Source organism: Vipera ursinii (assembly GCF_947247035.1).
Source record: "Vipera ursinii genome assembly, chromosome: Z".
Lineage (NCBI taxonomy): Eukaryota > Metazoa > Chordata > Lepidosauria > Squamata > Viperidae > Vipera > Vipera ursinii.
In genome coordinates, this window is record NC_139517.1 from 107,293,888 (window position 1) to 107,320,267 (window position 26,380).

A 26,380-nucleotide genomic window follows, 5' to 3' on the forward strand; every position below is an offset into this window, starting at 1 on the left:
AGATTTTTCTCAATCTACAACTTTAAGAGGGATTTCCGGACCCACCATACTGTTCTGAGGAATTCTGGGAGTTGAAGTCCAGCCCTCTTAAAGTGGCTGAAAATGAGAAACCCTGTCCTATAGAAATAGTTCATACAACCCGCCACCCTGCCTTTCCCCAAACGCCAGTTTGTTAATAGCACAGCCAATAAGAGGTGCCCCACATCCGCCTTCATTTCTAGAAATGGCACGGCGGACCGAGCGAGAGAGAATGCATCAAGGCCTCGTGGGCGGTGGCGAGCGTTCTTATTGGCGGGGAGGCATGGGCGTTTCCCACGAAGTTAAAGTACGCTTGCGCGAATCAGGGAATAAGTTCTCCCTGGATTCTATGGGAGCAGGTGGGCGGAGAAGTGCGTGGGTTATCGGCTTTGAGTGGGTGAATTGATGGCGATGATTATGGCCTGCTGGCAGCGTTTCTGGACTCTGGCCGTACTCTGCGTCTTGCTATGTCGCTGCCCGACGATGGGACTGGGCTCTGTGTCCTCTGTGTCGCCTTCGCCAACTCCTGCTCCGAGTAAGCAAGGAGCGGTCCTGTCGCCTATTCGGGCCGGGCGGTGTGGGGTGCATTGCGGAAGGGAGCATAGTCCGCTCAGGCTCGGCTTCCTTTCTCGCCTTACGGCCAGCTTTTCGGCGGTGGGGGGAGCCTTTCAGTCCCTTCTCTTGGGTCTTTTCAGGATACCGGCGCATTTTTTCCCCTCGTTTTCCTCTTGTCAGTTAGTCTTGCAGATGTGGGGCGAGGGGAAAAGGTCAAGCCCCATCCCCATTTTGGGAGTGGCAAGCCTGATGGCTCTGGAGATGAGCAAAGTCTTTTCGTACATTTAGCAGGCTCTCTCCCTCCGTCCCGCCCCAGGCGTCTTGTTCGGCGTCTTTAAAAATAATGAGCTATATCGTGCTAAATCCCCTTCAGTCTTTTACAGATGAACGTCTTTTCCAGTAATCTTGTTTTATCTTTTTACTTGGACCTAAAACTGGGTACAGTTCCTGCCCTTGTATTGTTTTCTCCAGGCTTCTGTGGCCTCCTCTATTACTCCATCCTCCATGAACCTACAGTACCTCGAGCTAATGTCTTAATTTCAGTGAGCATCAGATTAACACTTAGATTTACAGGGGTGGCTCAGGAACTCTGGGAGTTGGAGTCATAAAAGAGCCAAGGTTGCCTTCCCCTGATTTAGAATAACCTGGGCCTTCAAGGTTGGTGCCTTTTCTTTTACGAGTTTGTGAAAATGATATTCCTCTAATAAGAGGATGATTTAGTCTGAAACTCCTACAGGAGCTGCCTGATTTTATTGCAGGTAGCCCTTCCTACATTTCCCACAAAATAGATGGAAGTGAATTAGACTGGATATTATGGATTTGAAGTGGACTTTACTGTTGGTATTTTAAAATGTAAATTAAGAACAGCCACAAGACACCTTAGATTAAGACTAGTTGAGGAAGGAATTTTATTTATCTCTCAAAACCCCATATAACATTTCTGAATTAAAATATCTCTGAAGGTGCTTTTAGTCACACTATAAGAGAGCTAACCATTTTAAGTTCTAATTTATTAAAGGGCTGATTTTATTTTCTAGTAATTTATAGTTTATTCAATCCTAATAGATTTAATTGTTTTAAAAATATAAATTTTGAACATTTTTCTTTTGAGTTGTTAGATTAGGGCAAAGATCTCTGACTAAAATTGTCATGGTCATGTGATTCATTTGCCCAAAGTCTGTAACACTGAGGCTTTTTCATACTTTGGTACAAAAGTCTCCATGGTCAATGAATAGTTTCACTGTATGTCATTCAACTAAATGTTTTAAATACTTTATTGAAGAACACTACTTATTTGCTGTTTCACTTTGGCTGCTTATCTTGCAAGATTTTATATTTTATTTTTTTATTTATTTTAATTCCATTTATATCCCGCCCTGCTCCGAAGACTCAGGGCGGCTTACAAGCTTAGCAGTAGCCTTCATTCTATGTATATGCCTGCTTTTTAGGGCTTTCACACACACCCCAAGCGGCATTATTACAAAGTCAGCTTAATTGCCCCCAACAATCTGGGTCCTCATTTTACCTACCTTGGAAGGATGGAAGGCTGAGTCAACCTTGAGCCTTGAACATCAATGTTTAGTTTGGTTGCTATTGGACAACAAAATATTAAAACTTAATACAGAATAAGAAGTCAAAAAGTAAGCTAAAAGTGCAGGAAAAGTAAAAAGATATATATATGGAGTGGCTTTTGATACTCTTCACAGCAGTTATAAGAAAAATATATTTTAACAATTCTTTTAAAGTTATGTTTCTTTTCTCTCATTATCCTGTCTAATCATCAAAAACTGCCAATAAATATGTGTTATTAGCAATTCTCTTTAGAGAAAAATTATGTCTTTATCTTCCATTTGCTATGTCTCTTCATCTCATAACTTATGTTTTCTGAAAAATTAGTCCAGATTACTTTTAATGGAAAGCAGACTAAATTTGACAAGAAGTAGGTCCGACATAGGTAGAAAGTGGTCTGCCTGGCGCAGAAACAGGACCATGTTTGTGATGTGCAAGAATTGGGGGGGGTGGAGTTGAAGCAAAGGAATGAGTATTTCATCAGAAACCCCCATATAGGCACAGCTCTTTGGGTGATGGATGAAAAAAAGCTCGAGAGAAGTCTGTAAACATTCTCAATCATCCAGATCATGGTTGTCCCAAACGTGCTATTTTCAAAAGGCAATTGGACTTTTTTTTGAAAATATTTTGTTTCTCAACCAAGAAACCTCTTTAGTTCTAAACTGAAGAAATGTTTTCAAAAGAAAAAGATAGTTGCTTTTTGGAAAAAGCACCCTTGGGATTCTGGAGAGAGGGCTCTGAGGAGAACGAAGCAGCAGGATACAAGGGGCAGAGTGGAGCTGGCAGGGGCTGCATGCAGAGTGCAACCTTCATCTTAATGCTTGGGCAAGATGATGTTCTATCCTCCCTTGCATGGAGATACATGTTCCACTTTGGCAAGATTTGCTGTTAGATATCGCAACAATTTCTCCTTTCAGCTTGTGCTCTCTTTTCCTAAAGCAGTCTTGCTTTTGTACTCCAACTAATGGCTGTAGAGTGCAAGAAAGCTCTGAATGACTTTGGCTTTGTCTGCCTCATCCTGCCCCTTCCTGCTCAGTATGACACTAGTGAAAGGATGCTCTGGGATTGGAATCTGTGCTTCTCCCTACCACATTGGCTGCACATCAGTCCTTAGTTCAGTTAATATGGGTGTCAGTAAAACCTGATCTAGAGGTAATTTACCGTAGCTTGAGTTTTTACAGTTAAAAGTGTTGGTGGGGCAGGAGTTGGAAGCATTTTCATAATAAAAAGGCAGGTTAATTTGCATATGGCATGTGACAGATGTAGTTTAGTTTTATATTACTCTGCAGTTCTTGGGTCACTGTGCTTCTGCAGAAGTTTCCATTTAAAATAAATATATTTCAACTATTTAAAATAACTAAAAATATTCTATGTGCAATTGTAAATGTAAGTTAGTCTTTAATGACTTTACATGGAAATTTTCCTGAAATGGTTGCAGTTCTTAAGACTATTCTGCAGCTAAAGAATCACTACAAAATGCTGCTTACAAGATGTAAAAAATAAATACTTGTAAATACTATTTTCATTTTATTCTAGTTATTGTACAGTACTGCAGATATATATTGAATATGTTATGCAACTTAGCTTTGAGCATATTTACTATGCTACAGTATTGGAATTTATTATAAAATGTACTTTGCTGCTCAATAACTGCTTTATTTAGGTGTAGTTGAAATTTATATAACAAAATATTTTCTAAACCCTAGCATCTTGAAAAGCATTAGTTTTCTAAAATATTTACACATATTTGATTCACTCTGAAATTTCAGCCTTTCTTGGATCTAAAAAACCTTGCTTCTCTATCTATACATTTTTGTGAGAAAATTTACAACCTTCAGATTTAAACTTTCCCATGCAATTTTTTTATTCTTTTTCAGAATGTTCTGATTTTACTGGAAAGAGTTGTGAAGCATGTATAAAAAATACTGTAGTAAGTATTTTCATTTTTATTTAACCAGATGAAAATTTTGACTATTTTTACTATATTTCATGGACAGAGACAGAATTTTTTTAAAATGCAAACATTTGTTGTTTGGTATCAGTAAACAATAGGTCACTGGCAACTAGAAGACAATAACATTTAGAGTTCAGTGACTTAAAAGATTTTCAGCCTACAGTGGTGGGCTTATGTTAACAAAAGAATCTGAATGCAGAGAATGTAAAGAATGCCATATTTGGACATTCTGAGGAATATAGATAAGAAATCCAAATTTTCAAAGTGGGTGCAGCTGCAAGAGAGCACAAAAAGTTTGAGATCTGGCTGGCTATAAATTATGAATTTGTATTTCTACCCCACTCAGCAGTTGTCAACTCTGTTATGGTTATCATTCCCTGGAATATAATAAAGATGCAGTTTTGAGTTATGTTTCTTTTTATCTCTGTGGTAGCCTGGCAACTTCCTGCTGAGTTTTCAAATGTAAGGGAGGTGTCATAAATATTTGGGAAAAAGAAAGCTATTTCGTTGATGGGAGTAAGCCATAGTTTGGTAATTACTAATTGAATCTTCAAGTTTATTCTTCTTGTGTGGGCTCCTAATCCCTCTTATGAAATTATGTTAAATCACAATTTCAGTTTTACCCAGTTGGTTGTACAAGCTGTGATTTGTTACCAAATCTTAATGTAGTTAATTTATACATAAGGGCAAACTGTAAAGTCTGAAAGGAGGGGAGAAAATCCAGTATATGTGAGGATTGTGATAAATATGTGAGTTTATAAATAAGTTACTAAATATGGCTTGTCATAACATGAAAGAAAAAAGTTAAATTTCTCTCTCTGAATTCTACAAATGAATGTGTTTAATGTGCGGTGTATTTTAAAACTGAAGATAACGTGACTACAAGTAATACTTGACTTATAACTGGTTGCTTAGTGACCATTTGAAATTACAACGGACCTACCCCAAAAAAGCTACTTATGACCTGATTTTGAAAGTACAATAGCTCAAACCCCTCACAGTCACATATTCTCTTTTGGGTGCTTGGCAATTGGTTTACCTTTACAGCATCCCACAGTCATGTGATCATGGTTTACAGTTATTTTTGTTAATTTTTGATATTTACTTCCAACAAAAAACAACTATTAGGTAGAATGCATTTGCATAATAAGTGTTACCTTAAAAAAACATCACATTCTTTAATGAGTATGAATGTTTGCTTAACAACTGCAACAAAAGTTCTAAAATTAAGTCTGGTCATATGATGTCCAGGTTGATGATTGTAATGACTTATGACTGTAATTCTGTGAACAATTATGGTCATATGTTGAGGATTACCAATATTAAGTGTGTCTTTTTTAATTAAAAATGAATCTCTTGGCATGAATTCATATGATGGTGATTTCATGTCCAAGTGAATTCTGATAGTGGCTTAAAATCAGTATTGATTTGTTTCACTTTCCTAAATTTGGATTGTGAACTGTTCACGCCTAAACATTTGTTTTTGAGATTGTGTTTAGAGGATTTTTAAAAAAAAAAAGATTTCAGAAGAATAATAATTTTTTACAATGAACGGCTTAATTTATAACAGTGACCTTATTATTTAACTTCACCATTTATCTCAATATTTTCCCTGTGTTATATGATAGCCATTTAATTAAGGATTCTTCTATTCTTTTGCTGTAATCAGAACTTCAGATTCAGCAAGAAAAGAGAATGGAAAGAACAAAAGTGAGGCTAGAATGCAGTAGCACCAGGATATAGTAGAAGAGAGGAACAGTGACAAAGCAGGCCAGAACATCATTGATAAAAGAGGATGGGAAGCGCCTAACAGCAGAATACAGCCAGCAAAGGAAGAGTCACATTGTGTTTCATTAATATGGTTATGTGTCAAGAAATAAGACATTAGGATACAAAATTGTGGAAATTGAACAAGCAAAACTCCCCTCCTCATTCATGAGTGGGTTCATTAAGGCAGCTTCTATTTCCAGGAAGGGAGCTAACTGCCCCTCTTTCCAGAAAACCCTGGAATTGCAACAGCCATCTGCTCTTTGTTAATGATGTTTTAAAATACTCCCTTTCCTTGCTCAGCCCAAGTGAATTATTTTACAGATATAAATCCACAAAAGAGTGTAGAAAAGGAAAAGAAGACTGATAAAATTTTCTGATACTTCCACTAGCCCCAATTTTTTAAAATAAAAATGATAGCTATGCAGCCTGAATTTTTTTCACAAGTATCTTCTGAGCCATATTGAAATTGTTAAAGCAACATAAATGTTTTAGAATCATTTAAGTCCTGAATTCCAAGGCTGATGAGTTGTATTGATAATTGGATGATGAATGCAGCAAGGAAATTACTACAGCACTGCCAGCATTGTTCTTAGGAAAAAATACATCTGGAGTTCATCATAGCGGTGTTCATAAATATAATTGTTCCTTGGAGTAATTTTATAAATAAAGCCAGTATAAAGATACTGAATTTCTGGGAAATTACATTTTTATTTCTTGTTCAGATTAGTATAAAATACATTTTCAACTCCCAATTTGAAGAATGGGAAATAATTTGAAGTTCTCAACTTAGAACAGTGGAGCTAGCCTATTATGACCATAAGTCATGATAGTTGTAAAGCGATGATAATGTGGCTAACCTGATTTTACAACCTTTTTAATAGCAATTTTTAAGTGCATTGCCATTAAGCAAATGCAATAGCACTTAGACCTATATACGGCTTTACAGCCCTCTCTAAGTGGTTTACAGAGTCAGCACATTGCCCACAACAATCGGGGTCCTCATTTTTCCCAGCTCGGAAGGCTGAGTCAACCTTGAGACAGTCAGGATCGAACTGCTGGCCGCTGGTAGTCAGCAGAAGTAGCCTGCACTACTGCATTCTAATCACTGTGCCACCACGGCCATAGTCATTAAGTGAATGCCACAATTGTTAAGTAAACCCATTATTCGCTGTGGGTTAGGGTTACTTCTAAGTGATCAGTCATAAGCTGAGACCTACTTGAATTTATAAAACTCTTCTGGTGAATTTAAGGAAGTTGGCCTGGAGTGAATCAAATACGAGTAGTCCTTGACTTACGGCCATTTATTTAAAAACAATTTGAAATTGTGACTGGACTGAAAAAAGTGACTGATGCCCATTCTTCACTCTTAAGTGTGTTGCAGTGTCCCCACAATCACATGAAAATTTGGGTGCTTGGAAACCAGCAAGTATTTACAATGATTGCTGGGTCCTGGGATCATGTGAGCACCATTTGCAACTTTCTGAGGAGGCTTCCAACAAGCAAAGTCATTGGGGGAAAATGAATTCATTTAATGACCATAGTGATTTGCTTAATAACCATGGTGATTCACTTTAATGGCTGCAGCCAACAAGGTTAAGAAATTGCAATTTAATGACTACTTTGCTTAGTGAGGGAAGATCCAGTCCCACCTGTGATGAGTCAAGGTCTACCTATAAGGTAAATGTGCTAGCAATTATAACTTGCTAGCCTTTAAAAATGGGATCTTGATAAATCAAGATGAAATATGGCGTAATTTCATTTAATCTGTACAAAGCATTCATGGGACAAAACATTTCCTATCATAACTGATATTTTGGTATAGTGATTAAGGTCCTGGACTTTATATCAAGAAATTCTAAATTTTACTCAATTTTTAAATTGAGATTTAAGGATTTATCAAATCAGATTGCCAATCTGCTGGCTTTTTCTGGTACCGATAGCATTGCAGAAGTGTTAGTTATAACCTTGATAAAACTGCTGATTTAATAATAAGCTTGGTTCGTGATAAACTTTATTTTTCATTCCTTTTCCTCACAGTGTCTTTGGTGCAGTGAAAATTCTACTTGTATGGATTATCCTGTAAACAAAATCTTCCCACCATCATCGTTGTGTTCATTTACAAAGTCTTACTGGGCAATATGTTGGGGTATGTAATCTTGTATATATGTTAAATCAGCACAGGCCAAAATATAATTGCAATGTCTTTATGAAAGAACATTCAATTCACTTCAGTGTCTCCTATGAAATGGTATCACTATTTATTTAGGGGGGGAAATATGGATGTCAGTATTATGTAAAACACCATAGAGGGTTAAAAAGCAAACAGAAAAAAAACCAAATGATTAAAATTCATAACCTATCACCAGTGCCATATCAGCATCTTCTTAAAAAACACTACAGAAGCCTCTGTGGGTGACTGGATGATTGTTGTCCAACAAAGTCGGGTGCAAAGAAGGCCTCTTGAAAAGGTCTGAACTACCACCTCCTTTTCTACAAACGTGCTGGATCTTAACATGTGCCTTTCTCAGGAGGAGCATGGTTTTAGAACACTGGGCAGATCTCACAACTGCAGGGATTTTGTCCACTTCCTCAGGACCAGTTAGCTTAAAATCCACCCAGGTAACGCAGCAAAAATATGTCCCCAGTCACTTCGTAGGAGCACAACTGGATTTCAACCCAGAGCAAATCCAATAGACTTTACCCAATGGATGCCTAGAAGAATCCTCACAGCAGCCCTGTAAGAGCTCCCCCAGTCATTCCTTATCAAGGAAAGATCTGTTATCCGAAACAGCAGTTGGCTGGCTCTCAGTGGATGCAGTAAAAGTGAAGTAATACATTCTCTTCACTGTTCTTATCACGACAAGGAAAACTGATAAAATATTTTACCTGCGTTGAGCTCTATTTTTCTTCAGGGTTGTTCAAGAGATGCCTATATAATTTCATATCTCATGGTATCTCAGAGAGTTCTATATGTTGTACAGTTGCAAGAAAAAGTATGTGAACCCTTTGGGATTACGTGGAGTTTTGCATGAATTGGCCATAAAATGCGCTCTAAACGTCATGTAAGTCACAACAATAGAAAAACACAGTCTGCTTAAAATAATACTACACAAACATTAGCTGTTGTTATGTTTTAATTGAACATAAGATGGAAACATTCACAGTGCAGGGTGGAAAAAGTATGTGAACCTTTGGACTTAATAATTGGTTGACCCTCCTTTGGCAGCAATAACCTCAACCAAACGTTTCCTGTAGTTGCAGATCAGACCTGCACAACGATCTGGAGTAATTTTGGACCACTCGTCACAAAACTGTTTCAGTGTAGCAATATTCTTGGGATGTCTGGTGTGAATCGCTCTCTTAAGGTCATGCCACAGCATTTCAATCGGGTTGAGGTCAGGACTCTGACTGGGCCACTCCAGAAGGCGTATTCTGTTCTGTTGAAGCCATTGTTTTGTTGAATTACTTGTATGCTTTGGGTCATTGTCCTGTTGCATCACCCATCATCTGTGGAGCTTCAGTTTGCAGATAGATGGTCGTACGTTTTCCTGCAAAATGTCCTGATAAACTCTGGAATTCATTTTCCCATCAATGACAACAATCCGTCCAGGCCTTGAGGCAGCAAAGCAGCCCCAATCCATGATGCTCCCTCCGCCATGTTTTACAGTGGGGATGAGGTTTTGATGTTGGTGTGCTGTGCCTTTTTTTCTCCACACATAGTGTTGTGTGTTTTTCCCAAACAACTCAATTTTGGTTTCATCTGTCCACAGTATATTTTTCCAGTAGTGCTGTGGAACATCCAGGTGCTCTTTTGCAAACTTCAAACGTGCTGCAATATTTTTTTTGGACAGCAATGGCTTCCTCCGTGGTGTCTTCCCATGTACTCCATTCTTGTTTAATGTTTTCCTTATTGTAGATGTGTCAACAAAAATGTTAGCATGTGCCAGAGATTTCTGTAGGTCTTTAGCTGACACTCTATGATTCTTCTTTACCTCATTAAGCATTATGCGCTCTGCTCTTGCAGTCATTTTTACAGGACGACCACGCCTAGGGAGAGTAGCAACAGTGCTAAACTTTCTCCATTTGTAGACAGTCTGTCTTACCATGGACACATGAACATCAAGGCTTTTGGAGATACTTTTGTAACCCTTTCCAGCTTCATGCAAGTCAGCAATTCTTGATCGTAGGTCTTCTGAGAGCTCTTTTTTGCGAGGCATGGTTCACATCAGACAGTGGTTCTTGAGACCAGTAAACCCAAAACTGGTGTGTGTTTTTAAAGGGCAGGACAGCTGTCAGCAACACATCCAATATCATCACACTGGTTGGAGTCAAGGTTGGCTCACTCCTGGCTCCAATCAGCTCTTGGAGAAGTCATTAGGCTAGGGATTCACATACTTTTTCCACCCTGCACTGTGAATGTTTCCATCTTATGTTCAATTAAAACATGACAACAGCTAATGTTTGTGTAGTATTATTTTAAGGAGACTGTGTTTTTCTATTGTTGTGACTTACATGACGTTTAGAGCGCATTTTATGGCCAATTCATGCAAAACTCCATGTAATCCCAAAGGGTTCACATACTTTTGCTTGCAACTGTATGTGTGTTTCCACTCTCCTCATGGATTGTATTTTTCTCTTTATATATATACATGAACTTGAAGTACAGAGTGAGTTGTGTACTGTATGTTCTGCATGGGACCATGTGACCATGAAGGTGACAAGCTTAAAATGGAACAGTCAGCACTGGGGTACACTAAGGATAACTTATCTCTGCATCCATTGGCCTGATCTGTCTTTTCCCAACTATTTCCCATACCAAATCTGATCCAGTTCTGTACTGTTTTCCACTTATCCTGCTAGCAGATGGACAGACACAGACATCCCAATACCCCTTAAATAATTTCCCAATACCCCATAAATACAAAGGCTTCACCAGAGTGAAAAGTTGAAGAGTGGTCATGTAACCTGGATTCTCTTGAGTATTTCCACCACAATAAACTCTACGTAATATTTATTGTGATATCAGTTTCTTGGCATAAATGTGTGCAGGTGAAACTTGAAAAATTAGAATATTGTGCAAAAGTTCATTTATTTCAGTAACGCAACTTAAAAGGGGAAACTAATATATGAGATAGACTCATTACATGCAAAGCAAGATAGTTCAAGCCCTGATTTGTCATAATTGTGATGATTATGGCGTACAGCTCATGAAAACCCCAAATCCACAATCTCAGTAAATTAGAACATTGTGAAAAGGTGCAATATTCTAGGCTCAAAGTGTCCCACTCTAATCAGCTAATTAAGCCATAACACCTGCAAAGGGTTCCTGAGCCTTTAAATGGTCTCTCAGTCTGGTTCAGTAGGAATCACAATCATGGGGAAGACTGCTGACCTGACAGTTGTGCAGAAAACCATCATTGACACCCTCCATAAGGAGGGAAAGCCTCAAAAGGTAATTGCAAAAAGAAGCTGGATGTTCCCAAAGTGCCGTATCAAAGCACATTAATAGAAAGTTATGTGGAAGGGAAAAGTGTGGAAGAAAAAGGTGCACAAGTAGCAGGGATGACCGCAGCCTGGAGAGGATTGTCAGGAAAAGGCCATTCAAAAGTGTTGGGGACTTTCACAAGGAGTGGACTGAGGCTGGAGTCAGTGCATCAAGAGCCACCACACACAGACGGATCCTGGACATGGGCTTCAAATGTCGTATTCCTTTTGTCAAGCCGCTCCTGAACAACAAACAACGTCAGAAGCGTCTTACCTGGGCTAAAGAAAAACAGTCCTGGTCTGTTGCTCAGTGGTCCAAAGTCCTCTTTTCTGATGAGAGCAACTTTTGCATCTCATTTGGAAACCAAGGACCCAGAGTCTGGAGGAAGAATGGAGAGGCACACACTGCAAGATGCAGTGTTGATTTGGGGAGCCATGTCATCTGCTGGTGTTGGTCCACTGTGCTTCATTAAGTCCAGGGTCAACGCAGCCGTCTACCATGAGATTTTGGAGCACTTCATGCTTCCTTCTGCAGACGAGCTTTATGGGGATGCTGACTTCATTTTCCAGCAGGACTTAGCACCTGCCCACACTGCCAAAAGCACCAAAACCTGGTTCAATGATTACTGTGCTTGATTGGCCAGCAAACTCGCCTGACCTGAACCCCATAGAGAATCTACCGTATGGGGAATTGCCAAGAGAAAGATGAGAGACATGAGACCGAACAATGCAGAAGAGCTGAAGGCCGCTATTGAAGCATCCTGGTCTTCCATAACACTTCAGCAGTGCCACAGGCTGATAGCTTCCATGCCACGCTGCATTGATGCAGTAATTGCTGCAAAAGGGGCCCAAACCAAGTACTGAGTACATAAGCATACTTTTCAGAGGTCCAATATTGTTCTATGTACACTCCTTGTTTTATTGATTGCATGTAATATTCTAATTTACTGAGATTGTGGATTTGGGGTTTTCATGAGTTGTACGCCATAATCATCACAATTATGACAAATCATGGCTTGAACTATCTTGCTTTGCATGTAATGAGTCTATCTCATATATTAGTTTCCCCTTTTAAGTTGCATTACTGAAATAAATGAACTTTTGCACGATATTCTAATTTTTTGAGTTTCACCTGTACATGAAGAGGATGTATTCAGTGCAGGAAAACGGTTTTGTAATGACTGAGTGTGGAAAATGTATCTGATATTTGATGCAATTCTTAGGATTAGCAGGAAGGAACTTTTAAAGATGCTCTTGTAGTCAGCCTTATTTTATTTTTTATTTTTATTGGCATAGAGGAAAGAACCTTTTCCATCCCAGCTATGGAGCACATCCTGTAACGTTTTTTGGTCCCACTCTAAATTTTTAGAAAATTTGAAAGGATACATTGCTTTGTTTGGCTTTCAAATGTTAATATGATTTTAGTATTCATTAATAATTTTAAATTATATTTTTACAGTTTTATATTCAGTATTTGTCTATAAGTTTGTTAACCACCTTGAAGGCTCTCCATAATAGAAATATTGGCTATAAATTGAAAGACAAATGCAGTTTAATCTATAAATGAAAACAGGCAGTGCATATTGGACCTACTTGATATTTGTCTGGTTCATGCCTATATTTCACAGTAGGGTGATTTGTTTTTAGTTTGGTATGATATACAGATTGCTTTACCAGGTTTTATAAACTTCATTTTTTTTTCTTGGGATGTTCTATGATGAGTTAAAAACAAATTGTATTATGGCATAGCATTATGTAATAACTGAGTCATTGTTTCAAGTACAATTCCATTGATTACATAGTTTTTTCTGTTTGTATCATGACATTTTCCTATTAATGTGAAGTAGGTGATAAATGAACAGTGTGCTAATATATGGATTATGAAAAGTGGGCAACTGCACAGTCATATTATTACAAATTAAATAAAATATCTAAATTTAGCAAATAGATACTGTAGTGATAGATCTTCCTTTTTATCTTACAGGTACGTAATAGTGCTTAATAAGATACTGTATGATTGATCTTTTTTATCATACAGGTATATAATAGTACATAATAAGAGTGTGCATGTAAGCATAATGGACATAAATCACCTTTTGCCATAATGTAATTTTAGAATGGTTACTTTTTCTACCTTTTCTAACTTTTTTTAACTTCTGATTTTCAGCAAGTTTGGAAGCAATCATCATCACTATAGGTGTTGTAGTAGGCATCATTCTGATGTTCATAATTTGTTGCTGCTGTTATTGCTGCCGCAGATGTCGTAGGTGTTCTGAAAGGTAGATTTTTTAAAGACGTTTTCTTCATTTTTTTTCCTTCTGAGAATAGCACTTTTGAAGATTCTAGCAGAGGGGTGTCAAACTCACTGTGTCATATGACATGTTGTGACGTATTGTGAATATTTTCCACTTGCTGGGGCTGGGGTTGGTGCAGAGTCTGCGTGACGTATCCAGCCCGCAGGCCAGCAGTTTGACACTTCTGTTCTAGCACATCTGTTCTTAGGGATCCAACTGTAAGTAAATCATACCATAATTATACTATAACATAATTATAAAAAATTAGATTATTTAGAGACATTTTAGGGAAGTCAGTCGGGATTATAACACATGCAGCAGAGGTTATTCTTTCTTATTGTTTGATGGAGAAAAAAATCTTTTCTTCCCTAGCATTTATCACAGTTTTATAGACATTGAGGTAATAAACAATGTTGGATATGTGAAAAATTTGAGGTTTTCTGCTTTATTATAATCAAATGCCTATGACTATTTTGTAGCTAATTTGATTCTTAATTTTTAAATATATTTACACAGAATATTATTATTATTATTATTTATTAAACTTATATACCGCCCTTCTCCCGTAGGACTCAGGGTGGTTCACAAGGTTTTTTAAAAAAACAATACAACAATTACAAAAATTAAAAACAATTAAAATGATTACATTAACCTTAAAAATATAAAAATCCCAATTAGAATCCAATTAAAACCCCAATTAATACTCTCAGTCCAGGCCAGAAAGCTCAAAGAGCCAGGTCTTCAGGTCCCGGCAGAATGAGCGAAGGTCAGGGGCAGTCCTAAGCTCTACAGGCAGATGGTTCCAAAGGGCAGGCGCACCCACAGAGAAGGCCCTCCCCCTGGGTATTGTCCACCGGCAATCTTTATGTGTACCTACCATCCAAGCAAGATTATTAGCATGTCTAGGGCTTTACTTTCTTATATGACTACTTTTTCTGCATGATCTAAGAGAATAATAACCTGCTATTTGCTGCTTTTAAGAGGAAATATTTGGATTTGAATGTGAGGCACCATGTCATTTGAGATAAAAACTATAAAATAAAAAATGTATTTCCAAGATATAAAATTATTTAACTACCTTAATCCTGATCTATATGCGTAATATGTAGATTTAAAGTTTGTCACGGAAAATGGTTTCATAAATCATATTAAACACATTAAATCCGGACAATGTTCTAGCGTGATGACTTTCTAATACAGGCAGTCTTCAATTTATAACTATTTGTTTAGTGACTGTTTGAAATTACGACAGCACTAAAAAAAATGACTTAGACCAATTTTCCCTCTTACAGTGGTTGCAGCATCTCCTTGGTCATGTCATCAAAATTTGGGCACTTAGCAACTGGCATGTATTTATGACAGTTGGACTGTCCTGAGAGCATGTGGTCATTATTTGTAATCTTTCCATCTGGCTTCCAACAAGCAAAGTAATGTGGGAAGCCAGATTCACTTAACAACTTAATTTAATTCACTTAAATCTGTGGCAAAAGAGGTCATAAAATGGGGCAAAACTCACTTAACAATTGCCTTGCTTAGCAACAGAAATTTTGGGCTCAATTGTGGTTATAAATTGAGGACTACCCATAATGATCCTATTTATATGTTAGAAAGAAAAAATGAAATAAATAATGAAAACCATAATTAAGGAAAACTATGAATAAGGGAATAGCACCGTAAATAATTACCATCTTGAGTGTCATCTTAAATTCTCAGAGAAAATGCAACAAATATAATGAAATAATATTAGACCTGAGCTGTAAGCGTGATGGATTATATTACACACATAGAGGTCTCTCTTGGCATCTGCCAGGCCTTCCCTACTTAAATAATTTTTAAAGAGTCTTTAGTTTATATGTAATGCTTACCCCATTCCCAATTAAATGAAAAGTTGGCATGCTATAAAACTTTTAGCTAACAACATGATTTTTATTACCAAGGATATCTCTGGAGTTTCTGGATGATGGCCATAATTTATTATAAAGATGGGTTTAACTTTTTTCATTTAAAAAAAACCCTGATGTTATCATTTTCCAGATCATTGAATATTTTTACAAAATATTTTTATCAAATCACAGGTGTGTAGTCTTTTTGGTAGTGATATTAAACCCCATTACTTGGTACAGATATTGTTTTTGTATTGTCGGTTTAGACTAAATAGACAAAATTTTATACATCCTTGAATTTTGGGGCTATAGGAGGTAGAATGCATATATAGTGATGAGTTATCCCCTCACCCTATCAGTAAAGCCATCAAAACACCTTACACATTAATCAGCTTTTTAAAAGATTCCTGAATGGATCTCTTAAGATGGACTGTGGGGTGGTACTCAGATTACAGGTAGTTCTCGACTTACAAAAAAAGTTTTTTACACTTATGACCATTTCAGCAGCCTGATAGTCATGTGATCAAAATTCAGATGGTTGGCAAACTGACTCAACAATTGTGGTGTCCTGGGTCATGTTATCACCTTTTGCGACCTCTTATGAGCCAAGTCAATGGGAAAGCCAGATTTACTTAACAATGGATTACTAACTTAACAACTGCAGTGATTCACTTAACAGCTGTGGCAAGAAAGGTTGTAAAATGGGGTAAAACTTGCTTAACAAATGTCTCATTTAGCAACAGTAATTTTGACTCAATTGTCGTAAGTTGGGATTGCCTGTACTCATTCCCTTGCCCGTACATTGGCCTTAAAGAAAAAAACATATAACATATAGGGAGTTTTTGGTTGACAACTATTTGTTCACTAAGTGTTTGGGGCTGAACAAACAGTATTTATGACCAGGCCATCCCAGCATCTCAGTGTGGTCACAATCTGGACCATTGGCAGCTGGCTCATACTGAAAATAGTTGCAGCATCCTACAGCCATGTGATTTTTTTATGCCAATTGCATCTTCTCTTGGGTGGCTCCCCACAATCAGAATAAAAATGGGCTAGCCAGTTGGGAAGATGCCATAGAGGAAGGTGGCAGCTTGCTCCCCCTTCCCAGCATCTGCACCTCGGCCCCACAGCCTGCACACCTCTCCCATAGCCTTGCTTAATTCTGTAGTGCTCATTTGTCTTGCCTGTTGAAAAATCACCAACACCTTGTTGGTTCCCTTTTTGGCTTCCCCATTCACTTTCTTGGAAGCTAGCAGGAAATTTCAAGTGATGGCCAGTGAATTCTAGCTTAACAATCCATGATCCTCGCTTAACAACAACAAGAGGATGGCAGTGATTAATGTCACTAAATGATGGTCATGTGTCTTCACACTACATTTCTTTTAATGGTGGAAATATATACTTGTTGAAAAATACTACTCTTCAAAGTACAGTTACAAATACAAATAAACCAAGTCAAATGTCCTGTAGATCATTTTTATTAAATATATACATTCATGGCATTTTTGGAATAATTCTTTAATCTCTCACATGACATGTCCACTGGATGTCAGTGTTTATTCTTGCAATGGTCAAAGTACCGTGGTAGTAAATAAAATTTCCTATTTTGACTAACAAATCAAAAGTTGATAGCTAAAAAATATTTTTCTATTGATCCTTTTTTCACACTTGTTTTTCCATGTAAGTTGAAAGAAGAGAATGTCCACTATTCTACTTAAAAGAAAAAATAAATTCAGTAATACTTGCATGATTCATTATTCTGTTTGTCATGTTGTCAAGTATCTTGATAAATCATCCACTTTAAACCATGAGAGTATATTAGATGAGGTTTATTTTTATATAAAACAAATCTACTATATCCAGAGCACTTTAAATCTGAACTATAAGTATCATTTAATTTAAGAATTGAATTAAAATTTTAGAATGAAGTGTAATAATAGCATTTGATAATGTTGGGTTCAGCTACATCCTGATCCTAAATCTATAAAGATACTACTTCTGACTAGTTTACAGTTTGTAATTAGGCATGCTTTGAGGCTGTAAAATTAAAAGTGATATTCCCTGTTATAAAAGTTTGGTAATAAATTAATGCCACCTGAACAGTATATTTCTGGCATATAGTTGTTCTGAAATCGCACAATTTTTTTTCCATTTTCAGGAGAGCAACTGATGAAGAAGAAACATTTATTGGAGATCGGGAAGAAAAACGACTGCAATCTGCTCAGCGGTAAGTTTGGAAATTATTACCGTATTTTCGGACCATAAGACCCACCTGAGCATAAGACGCATCCAGTTTTCAGAGCAAGAAAACAAGAAAAAAATATATTCTGAACCAAATAGTACCGGTATACTAAAACAGGGCTTTTCAACCTTTTCATCCATTGTACCACTTTTAGGACAAGGCAATGTCCGAGTACCACCAGTCGCCCAGCAAGGTGTCAAAAACTTGACCCTCCCCCCAAAGAAGAAAAAAATATGATAAAGTACAGGTAGTCCTCGACTTACAATTCACTTAGTGACTGTTCAAAGTTACGACAGCACTGGAAAAAGTGATTTATGACCATTTTTCACACTTATGGCCATTGCAGTATCCCCAGGGTCATGTGATTTACATTCGGATGCTTGGCAATCAATTCATATTTATGATGGTCACATTGTTCCAGGGTCATGTGATTGCCTTTTGCAACCTTCTGACAAGCAAACTTAGTGGGGAAATCAGATTCACTTAACAATCATGTTACTAATTTAATTTCTCTCTCTCCTTCTCTTTCTCTCCCTCTTTCCCCCGTCCTCTTTCTTTTTCTCTCCTCTCTCTCCCTCTTTCGCTCTCTCCCTTTCTCTCTTTCCCTCTATTTCTCCCTCTTTCTCTCCCTCTATTTCCCTCCCTTTCTTTCTCCTCTCTCTCTCCCTCTTTCTCTCCCTATTTTTCTTTCCCTCTATTTCTTCCTCTTTCTCTCCATTTCCCTCCCTTTCTTTCTCCTTGTCTCTCTCCCTCTTTCTCTCTCCCTTTCTTTCTGTCCCTCTTTCCCTCTCCCTCTCTCTATTTCTCTCCCTTTCTTTCTCCTTCTCTCTCTCCCTTTCAACCCCTCCCTATTTCTTTCTCCTTCTCTCTCTCCCTCTCTTTCTCTCCCTCTCTCTTTCTTTCTCTATATTACTCTCTCTCCCTCCCTCTCCCATTGTCCCTTCCTTCTTTCCTTCCTTCCTTCCTTCCTTCCCTCCCTCTTTGGCCTTCCCTCTCCACGTTAGAGCAGTACCCGCGAAGGCGGCCCTGCGGCCTGGCTTTCTCTTGCAGAAAGCAAGCTGAAACGGAGCGAGGGAGATTGCCAGGAACGCAAATCTACCGATCTCGCACTGCTACAATCTCCCTCGCTCGGTTTCAGCTTCCCTTGCTACAAGAGAAAGCAGGCTGAAATGGAGAGAGGGAGATTGCAGCAGCGAGATCGGCAGATTCGCATTCCTGGCAATCTCCCTCACTCTGTTTCAGCCTGCTTTCTCTTGTAGCAAGGGAAGTTGAAACCGAGCGAGGGAAATTGCAGGAGCGCGAGATCGGTGTTTCTCAGCACGTGCCGATTCGTGCTCCTGGCAATTTCCCTTGCTTTCCACTTGCGGAGGTTGGGGCTGGCCATACGGATCACCTTCGGACCATAAGGTGCACCCTCGTTTCCCCGCCCACTTTTTTGGGGGGAAAAGTGCGTCTTATGGCCCGAAAAATACGGTAATTGTAATACTGCTCTCAGCAAATCAAGTATTTGGCTACAGAAATATTATTAGGTTGCAGAAGCAGAAAAAGATTCCTGATTCCTTTCAGCCTGTCTTTAGTGAAAGGCTTTGAGCTTCAAAATAGTTGGCTTGTTACAAACAAGGACCCAAGTTTATTGCTGGTCACAAGTAGAAGAGTGGCAGAATAAATTACAATAATTTGGGCTATTCATTGGTTGAAATTCTGCCAATATCTCTACTATGGTGCTGCTTCATTTTGTAGGTAGTCCTTGGGTTACAACCAATTATTTCTACTACTAATCATCTGTTTGTGACATATTTCTTTCTGAGGTGCAGCTCTAATGAATTGCTTCCTTAATTCAGCATCTTAGCTTCTTTTTTTAAACTGTTGCTGGAGAAGAGAGATCCAAGAAATGTGTGTGTCTATGTGTATATATTAAACATTTTCTATTTATTTTGAAATTGTTTGATCACCAATACCTTAAATTTTAACTGAATGTCCTCTGGTAGTCAGTGCAGCTGACATAGTAATGTTATCACATAAGGGTACCAAGAAATGCTAATGACTGCTTGGCTGCTGTAGTCTGGGTTAGCTGTAAGATTCCAAATGAGTTACAAGAGCAGCTACATGTAGAGCAGGGGTGTCAAACTCAATTTCATTGAGGGCCGCATCAGCATTGCAGTTGCCCTTGGGGGGCCGGGTGGTTGTTGCCAGGGTGGTTGTGGCCTACTGGTTGGGCATGGCTGGAGTGTGTGTGGCCTACTGGATGGGCATGGCCAGCTCTACATTGTTCAAGTCAAGTGGGCCTGGGCAGGAGTGGGACAGATCTGAGGGTCTCTGGCAGAAGGAGATGGGACCGGGGCAAGTGCCAAGGCATGGTCCACTGGAGGAGCCTCACTGTTCCTCTCAGGCCATGCGGGGAGGGGGCGCCTGGATGGTGGTGTGGAGGTCAAATGCCCAGCCCAGCCCTCAAGCACCCATGGCACTAAGCCCAGCCCCACTTCCCCAAGGAGGTGCCCAGCTGCTGTGCTTGCTCTCCTTAGTCAGGTTGCTCATGATGGGTACGAGGGCAAAGTCAAGAGGGAGGTCCACTCCCTCTTCATGTGAGGAGACCTGGCTTTGTATCCAAAGCTTCCTTAGCAATAGGATGGGAGACCCCCCAGGATAGGCCAGGAGGAGAGGGCAAAGGGATGGTGAAAGGGCAGCAGGGCAGGACTAAGGCAGGACTTCCCTCAGACCCTCCCTTTCCTTCCTTCCTTCCTTCCTTCCTTCCTTCCTTCCTTCCTTCCTTCCTTCCTTCCTTCCTTCCTTCCTTCCTTTGGACAGAGTGCTGGGAAAATATTTGAGATGAGGGAGGGAGAAAACAGGCAAGAAACACAGCTGGGGAAGTGTCATCCTTCATGAGGAATGAAGAAATGCACCATCGCCTAGAAATGGCCAGCACATGGCCCTCGCCTACTTCACATATCCGGCTTGGTGGGCTCTGGGGGAGGGGATGCCATGAGCAGTGTGAGAGTCGACATTACCTGCGCAATGCTACCCAGCCCCCAGCCTGCCCGGTTTTGGCAGGCAGCAAGGTGCTCTCTTCACAATGGCAAGAGGCTGAGCCAGGCGCCGCAAATCTGAAGAGAAGTGTGATGCCGCCCAGCCACCAGCTTGCCCAGTTTCAGCAGGCAGCGGGGCGCTCTCTCACAGCACCGAGAGGCTGAGCCAGGCAGTGCAAATACAAAGAGAAGTAAGATGCCACCCAGCCCCCAGCCTGCCCAGTTTCAGCAGGCAGCAGGGTGCTCTCCTCACAGTGCCAAGAGGCTGAGCCGGGTGGCACGAATCTGAAGAGAAGTGGAACACTGCCCAGTCCCTAGCCTGCCCAAAGTAGGCAGGGCCATATGCTGGCCACTTCCAGGCGATGGTGCATTTCTTCATTCCTCACAAAGGGTGATACCTCCCCAGCGTGCACCCAGGGAGCAGTGCTGGTGTGGCAAGGGCTGGTCCCTCACTGTTTCCAGACGGCCTTGTGGAGCTAAGACTGAATGTATTTCAGCATAGATGACCACCACAAAATTGTACATTGGCTCCTGGCCGGCTGGGGCCAAGGCAGTGGGGGATGTTCCCTCACTGTTTCCAGGATGGCTTTGCAGGCCACATGAAACCACTTCGCGGGTTGGATCCAGCCCCCGGGCCTTGTGTTTGAGATGTCTGATATAAAGTGTGTTGCCGTAATCTAGGCAAGAAGTGAATAAGGATTAGATGACAGATAGAGCTCAACCTACGACTACAATTGAGCCTAAAATTTCTGTTGCTAAGCAAGGCAGTTGTTAAATGAATTTTGACCCCTTTTACGACCTTTCTTGCTGCACTTGTTAAGCTAATAATATTATTGTTAAGTGAATCTGGCTTCCTCATTAGCCATGCTTGTCAGAAGGTTGCAAAAGGTGATCACATGACCCTGGGACACTGTAACTTTCATAAGTATGAGTCAACAGCCAAGGGTCTGGATTTTGATCATGTGACTATGGGGATGCTGCAATAGTCATAAGTATAACAATCATAAGTCACGTTTTTCAGTTCTGTTGTAACTTTGAATGATCTCACTAAATGAACTGTTGTAAGTCGAGGACCAGCTGTAATCATAGTGGTGTCAGTTTCAGTCTTACTCTAAAATGCAAAATTCAAAATAGTCTCCATTATAACAAGAATGACTTGTATTTTCTTTTTAACTGCCCATGTCCATAAATAGCAATAGTACTTAGACTTGTATATCACTTCATAGTGCTTCACAGCACTTTCCAAGCAGTTTCCAAAGTCAGCACATGGCCCCTAACCATCTGGGTCCTCATTATATCAATCTCCGAAGGACGGAAGGCTGAGTCAACCTGGAGCCAGTAAGGATCGAATTCCTGGTATTGGGTAGATTCTGCATTCTAACCACTGCATCATTATAGCTCAATAAAAGCCAACATTGGGCAAGTATTTATTCTCATGAAGTGATTACAATGTTGCTTTTTATAATCTTCACAGCAATAGTAGAAATTACTTATATTTTTATCTTAAATGAAAGTGCAATTGGAATGTAGGGATTGTAGATTCCACATAAATCAATTAGATGTAACTAAATTCAAGAAAGAATTTATGATGATTCAATCCAGTGAAACCCAGGAGAATAAAACAAATATCACTGCCCATTCTAAGTCAAAGGCATGGATGTCTTTTGGTTCTTGTCCTCTAAATCAAACAAAATTTATTATTGACTTTGAGCTATTGCGTAGAATAGATCTCCTGCAGTCCTTTCAATTTCAGCTGCTGAGATTATCATCTCGGAGAAGTTTATTAAAAGGGGTTGATCTGAAATTAGAAGAAAACCTGATGTCAAAAGTAATACAGAATTATATTTACTGACACTTTCTTAAAATCTTTCTATAAAATACCATAATCTAGAACTTAACTTGTTTTGCCTTTGAAAAAAATACTTCATTTTACAAGCCATCATATATGCTAAAATTTAAAAGCTTGGTTGATATTCATACCGCATTCATTATGTGTGCTTCAGTCATTGGAAATCAATACAGATAAAATTTGGAGGAGGGAAAACAACTTTGAACTGAAGATTGATTCAGATTCTACAGAAGTATTTACAGATATGAAAATCACACTGCAATATCAGATATATTGTAAATTGTGTTGTGTTGATATATTTGATCATCAAATGTATATCAAAAGTGTATTTTGAGATGTAGAAATGACTGTAGATGTAATTCATTTTACGATTATAATAGCTATACAGAATATTACTAGTTAGCACTGGTTTGTCATTTTTATTTTATAATCATCTTAAATATCTGTTATTTTCTCTAATATTAATAACCTTTGCAGGAGACACGAAAGAAGAGTGAAATATGATGAGCTACGCAGAAAATATGGTATGTATAACATAATTTCCATCTGAAGCTTTTTATCTCAATAGTGTTTGTAAGCATGATATGTAAATTCTGTTTAGCAAGGGCAAATGGCTGATTAGTGGAACCTCTTATTCAATTTGTTCCTATATCATTAGTGTTTTGCAGTGCAATTTGTGAAATTGTGAGGTTAAGCAGTTTTCCTGCCTCATTAGACATTCTGCTTATAAAGTGATGGGCAGGTTTAACCAATATCTCTTCATGCATGTTATCCAATGCCTGAAATAAAGTTTTCTAGCCCATGTAAGTGTTGGGGTTAAATGTTTGCCTTTGGCATAACATTAATCCAATAGATTACATTCAAAATTTTGGCTGCATTCACATATCACACATAATTAACATGATTTATAATTAGAGTTAATGTGTAATTTGTTTTAGAACAATGAAACACAATTTGGAAAAAATAGCTTGATCTATTTCAGTTTTTTCACTAATAAGCACCATACCAGTGATTAATATTAAGCCATGCTTAGCATGCAAAAATATCCAATTTTGGTTTGTTCAGTGCATTTTTTAAAAAATGAAGTATAACTTTATGTGAGCTTTGAATACAAACTTGGCATATAAATGGCATTTTTAACACCAAAAGGTCAGTTAGCTAGTTCAGTGCTTCAAGCCTATTGAATTGTGAATGTGTCACTTGCTTAGGATGGAAAAAAAGAAAATAAAAATAAAGAACTAAATATTATTGAGCCATCAGTGGCATATAAGACCCAACTATAAGCATAAGGAACAGTGTTTACCATAAAGTTAAAATAAGCAGCTGCTTGTTTCACCTGGATACAGAGGAATAAAATAAAATAAACAGTATTGCTTGCTCTATTTTGCAAAAGGAATTCTCTCTCATATATATTTATTTATTATTATATGCCACCCTATCTCCCGAAGGACTCAGGGTGGCTAACAACAATAACGTACAATAAATACAGAAGTTAAAATAAAAATTAAAATTAAAATTAAAGGCCCCTGTAGAATAAATTAAAATTAAAATTAAAATAAATTAAAAATTAGAGTTAAAATTAAAAACATAATTAAAATCCCTGTCAGTCCAGGTCAGCCAGGTGGAAAAGGAGTGTTTTGAGGCCACGGCGAAAGGACTGGAGATCTGGGGCCATCCAAAGCTCAGGGGGGAGCTAGTTCCATAGGACTGCCGCTCCCACAGAGAAGGCTCTCGCCTGGGGGTCGCTAGCCGACATTGTCTAGCTGACGGTACCCTGAGGAGGCCTTCTCTGTGTGAGCGTACTGGGCGATGGGAAGTTGTTCCCGGCAGCAGATGGTCCTGCAAGTATCCCGGGCCTAAGCCATGTAGGACTTTAAAGGTAAGTACCAGCACCTTAAATCTCACCTGGAGGGCAACCGGTAAGCAATGCAGCTCACGCAGGAGGGGTGTAATATGGGAGTATCAGGGTGCTCCCATCACTACCCGCGCGGCCGCATTCTGCACCAGCTGAAGCCTCCGGGTGGTCTTCAAGGGTAGCCCCATGTAGAGAGCATTGCAGTAATCTATACGGGAGGTAACGAGTGCGTGGGTGACTGTACGTAGGGCATCTCGGTCCAGAAAGGGGCGCAATTGGCGTACCAGGTGAACCTGGGCAAATGCCCCCCCTAGCCATGACTCCAATATGATCTTGAAAACTGAGTCGTGAATCCAGGAGGACGCCCAGATTGCGTGCTAACGGGAGGTAATATCTCTCCTCCTATAACCAAAGATGGAACCTCTTGGACTAAACGAGATGCCGGTACGTAAAGCCACTCAGTCTTGGCCGGGTTGAGCCGGAGCCTGTTCTTTCCCATCCAAATCTGTACTGCTTCCAGGCAACAGGACATCACATTGAGGGCATCACTGGGTTGGTTTGGGGTGGAGATGAAAAGCTGGGTATTATCAGCATATTGATGATACCTCACCCCGAAGCCATGGATGATCTCTCCCGGCGGCCTCATATAGATGTTGAACAGGAGAGGCGAGAGTACCAACCCCTGAGGCACCCCACAGTTAAGGGTGCATTGTGTTATGATTGCCCTTTATGCATGAATGAATAACAGAGGGGAAATAATTTGCTAATACGTTTCTAAATTAAGATGACTACAGACTTGTTTTATTATGAAAAAGAATCATCCTCCCCTGCTTTCCCCCCTTTAACTTTTGTTTCTCCATTAAAATTGTAATTATACATTGATAATGCATTCCATGTGTCCCTCACTCTAGTTGTGGTCCTTTGGGTGGAGGAGAGGATGCAGTAGCACTTTGAAAGTGGACTGCTCTACAGGAATGGTTTCTTTGCACAGGGTTTTGTCAGATTTTCCCCCCCATATATTCTTGAATGAATATACTTTGCCCAAATTCTATTTTCATTGCTAAATGAAACTAAGAATTTGTTAAGTTGTTAGAAAATATATTTGTTATTCATTTGGTACAATCTTATACATTCTAGAAGAAAAACACAATGTTTTCCATAATTGTCTTTAGACTGAAAAACTTGTTACAGAATAGAGTAAGTATAGATAGATGGGAATAGAGTTGATCTGTAAGGTCCTTGATGCTTTCTGAGCTGAGGTTGTCTTCTTACAGATACGTCATTACCAAACTAGAATATATCATCAGTGTAACAACTAAGGACAAAAAGCACCAAGGTCCTATATTTTATTGATGGACTAGAGTTTAGTTTTTACTCTCAAAGGCTAAAATTTTCTCAGTATTATAGGAGTTACAATTCCAAAACATTTGCAATGAGTCAGGCTGGGAATGGATTCAAAGGAAACATTAGTACAGGTGGTCCTTGTATTATAATGGCAACTGGGATTTCAATTTCCATCATTAAACAATGTGGTCATGAAGCACAATAGTATGTGGCCACAATGCTTAATGATAGCAACCCCTGCACCCGCTGCCGTTGCTAAGTGAGAATCATGGGTCAGTAGGTGAGCATTTCCTTCCTGCCAGGTTTCAACAATCAAAAGGCAATGGGGAAGGCAGCAGGAAATTCCAGGTAACTTTGAAGTAGGTTGGGAGGCAGGTAAGTGGCAGGTGAGGGTGCACAAGTGGTGAGGGAGCCATGGCACAATCTCAACAAGGCTTGGCAACAGTTCCTAAGTGGCTGGAGAGGTTGCACAAGTGGCTGAGGAGGCACAGTGTGAGGTTCAGGAGGGTGCACAAAGGTATACAGGTTGCAGATGGCGTG

General features: G+C 39.2%; 1 protein-coding gene across 1 annotated transcript in view; it reads left to right on the plus strand.

Annotated features, from left to right (window-relative positions):
* Positions 1–367: 367 nt before the first annotated feature.
* The window catches only part of PTTG1IP2 (PTTG1IP family member 2), a gene marked incomplete at its 5' end in the record, with an annotated part of 31,167 nt that continues 5,154 nt past the window's right edge, over positions 368–26,380 (plus strand). The window contains 7 exon segments of the mRNA XM_083376845.1: positions 368–406; positions 412–553; positions 4,020–4,072; positions 7,904–8,012; positions 13,518–13,629; positions 17,686–17,754; positions 23,119–23,165. Coding sequence (XP_083232971.1) covers positions 368–406; positions 412–553; positions 4,020–4,072; positions 7,904–8,012; positions 13,518–13,629; positions 17,686–17,754; positions 23,119–23,165 — 571 coding nt within the window.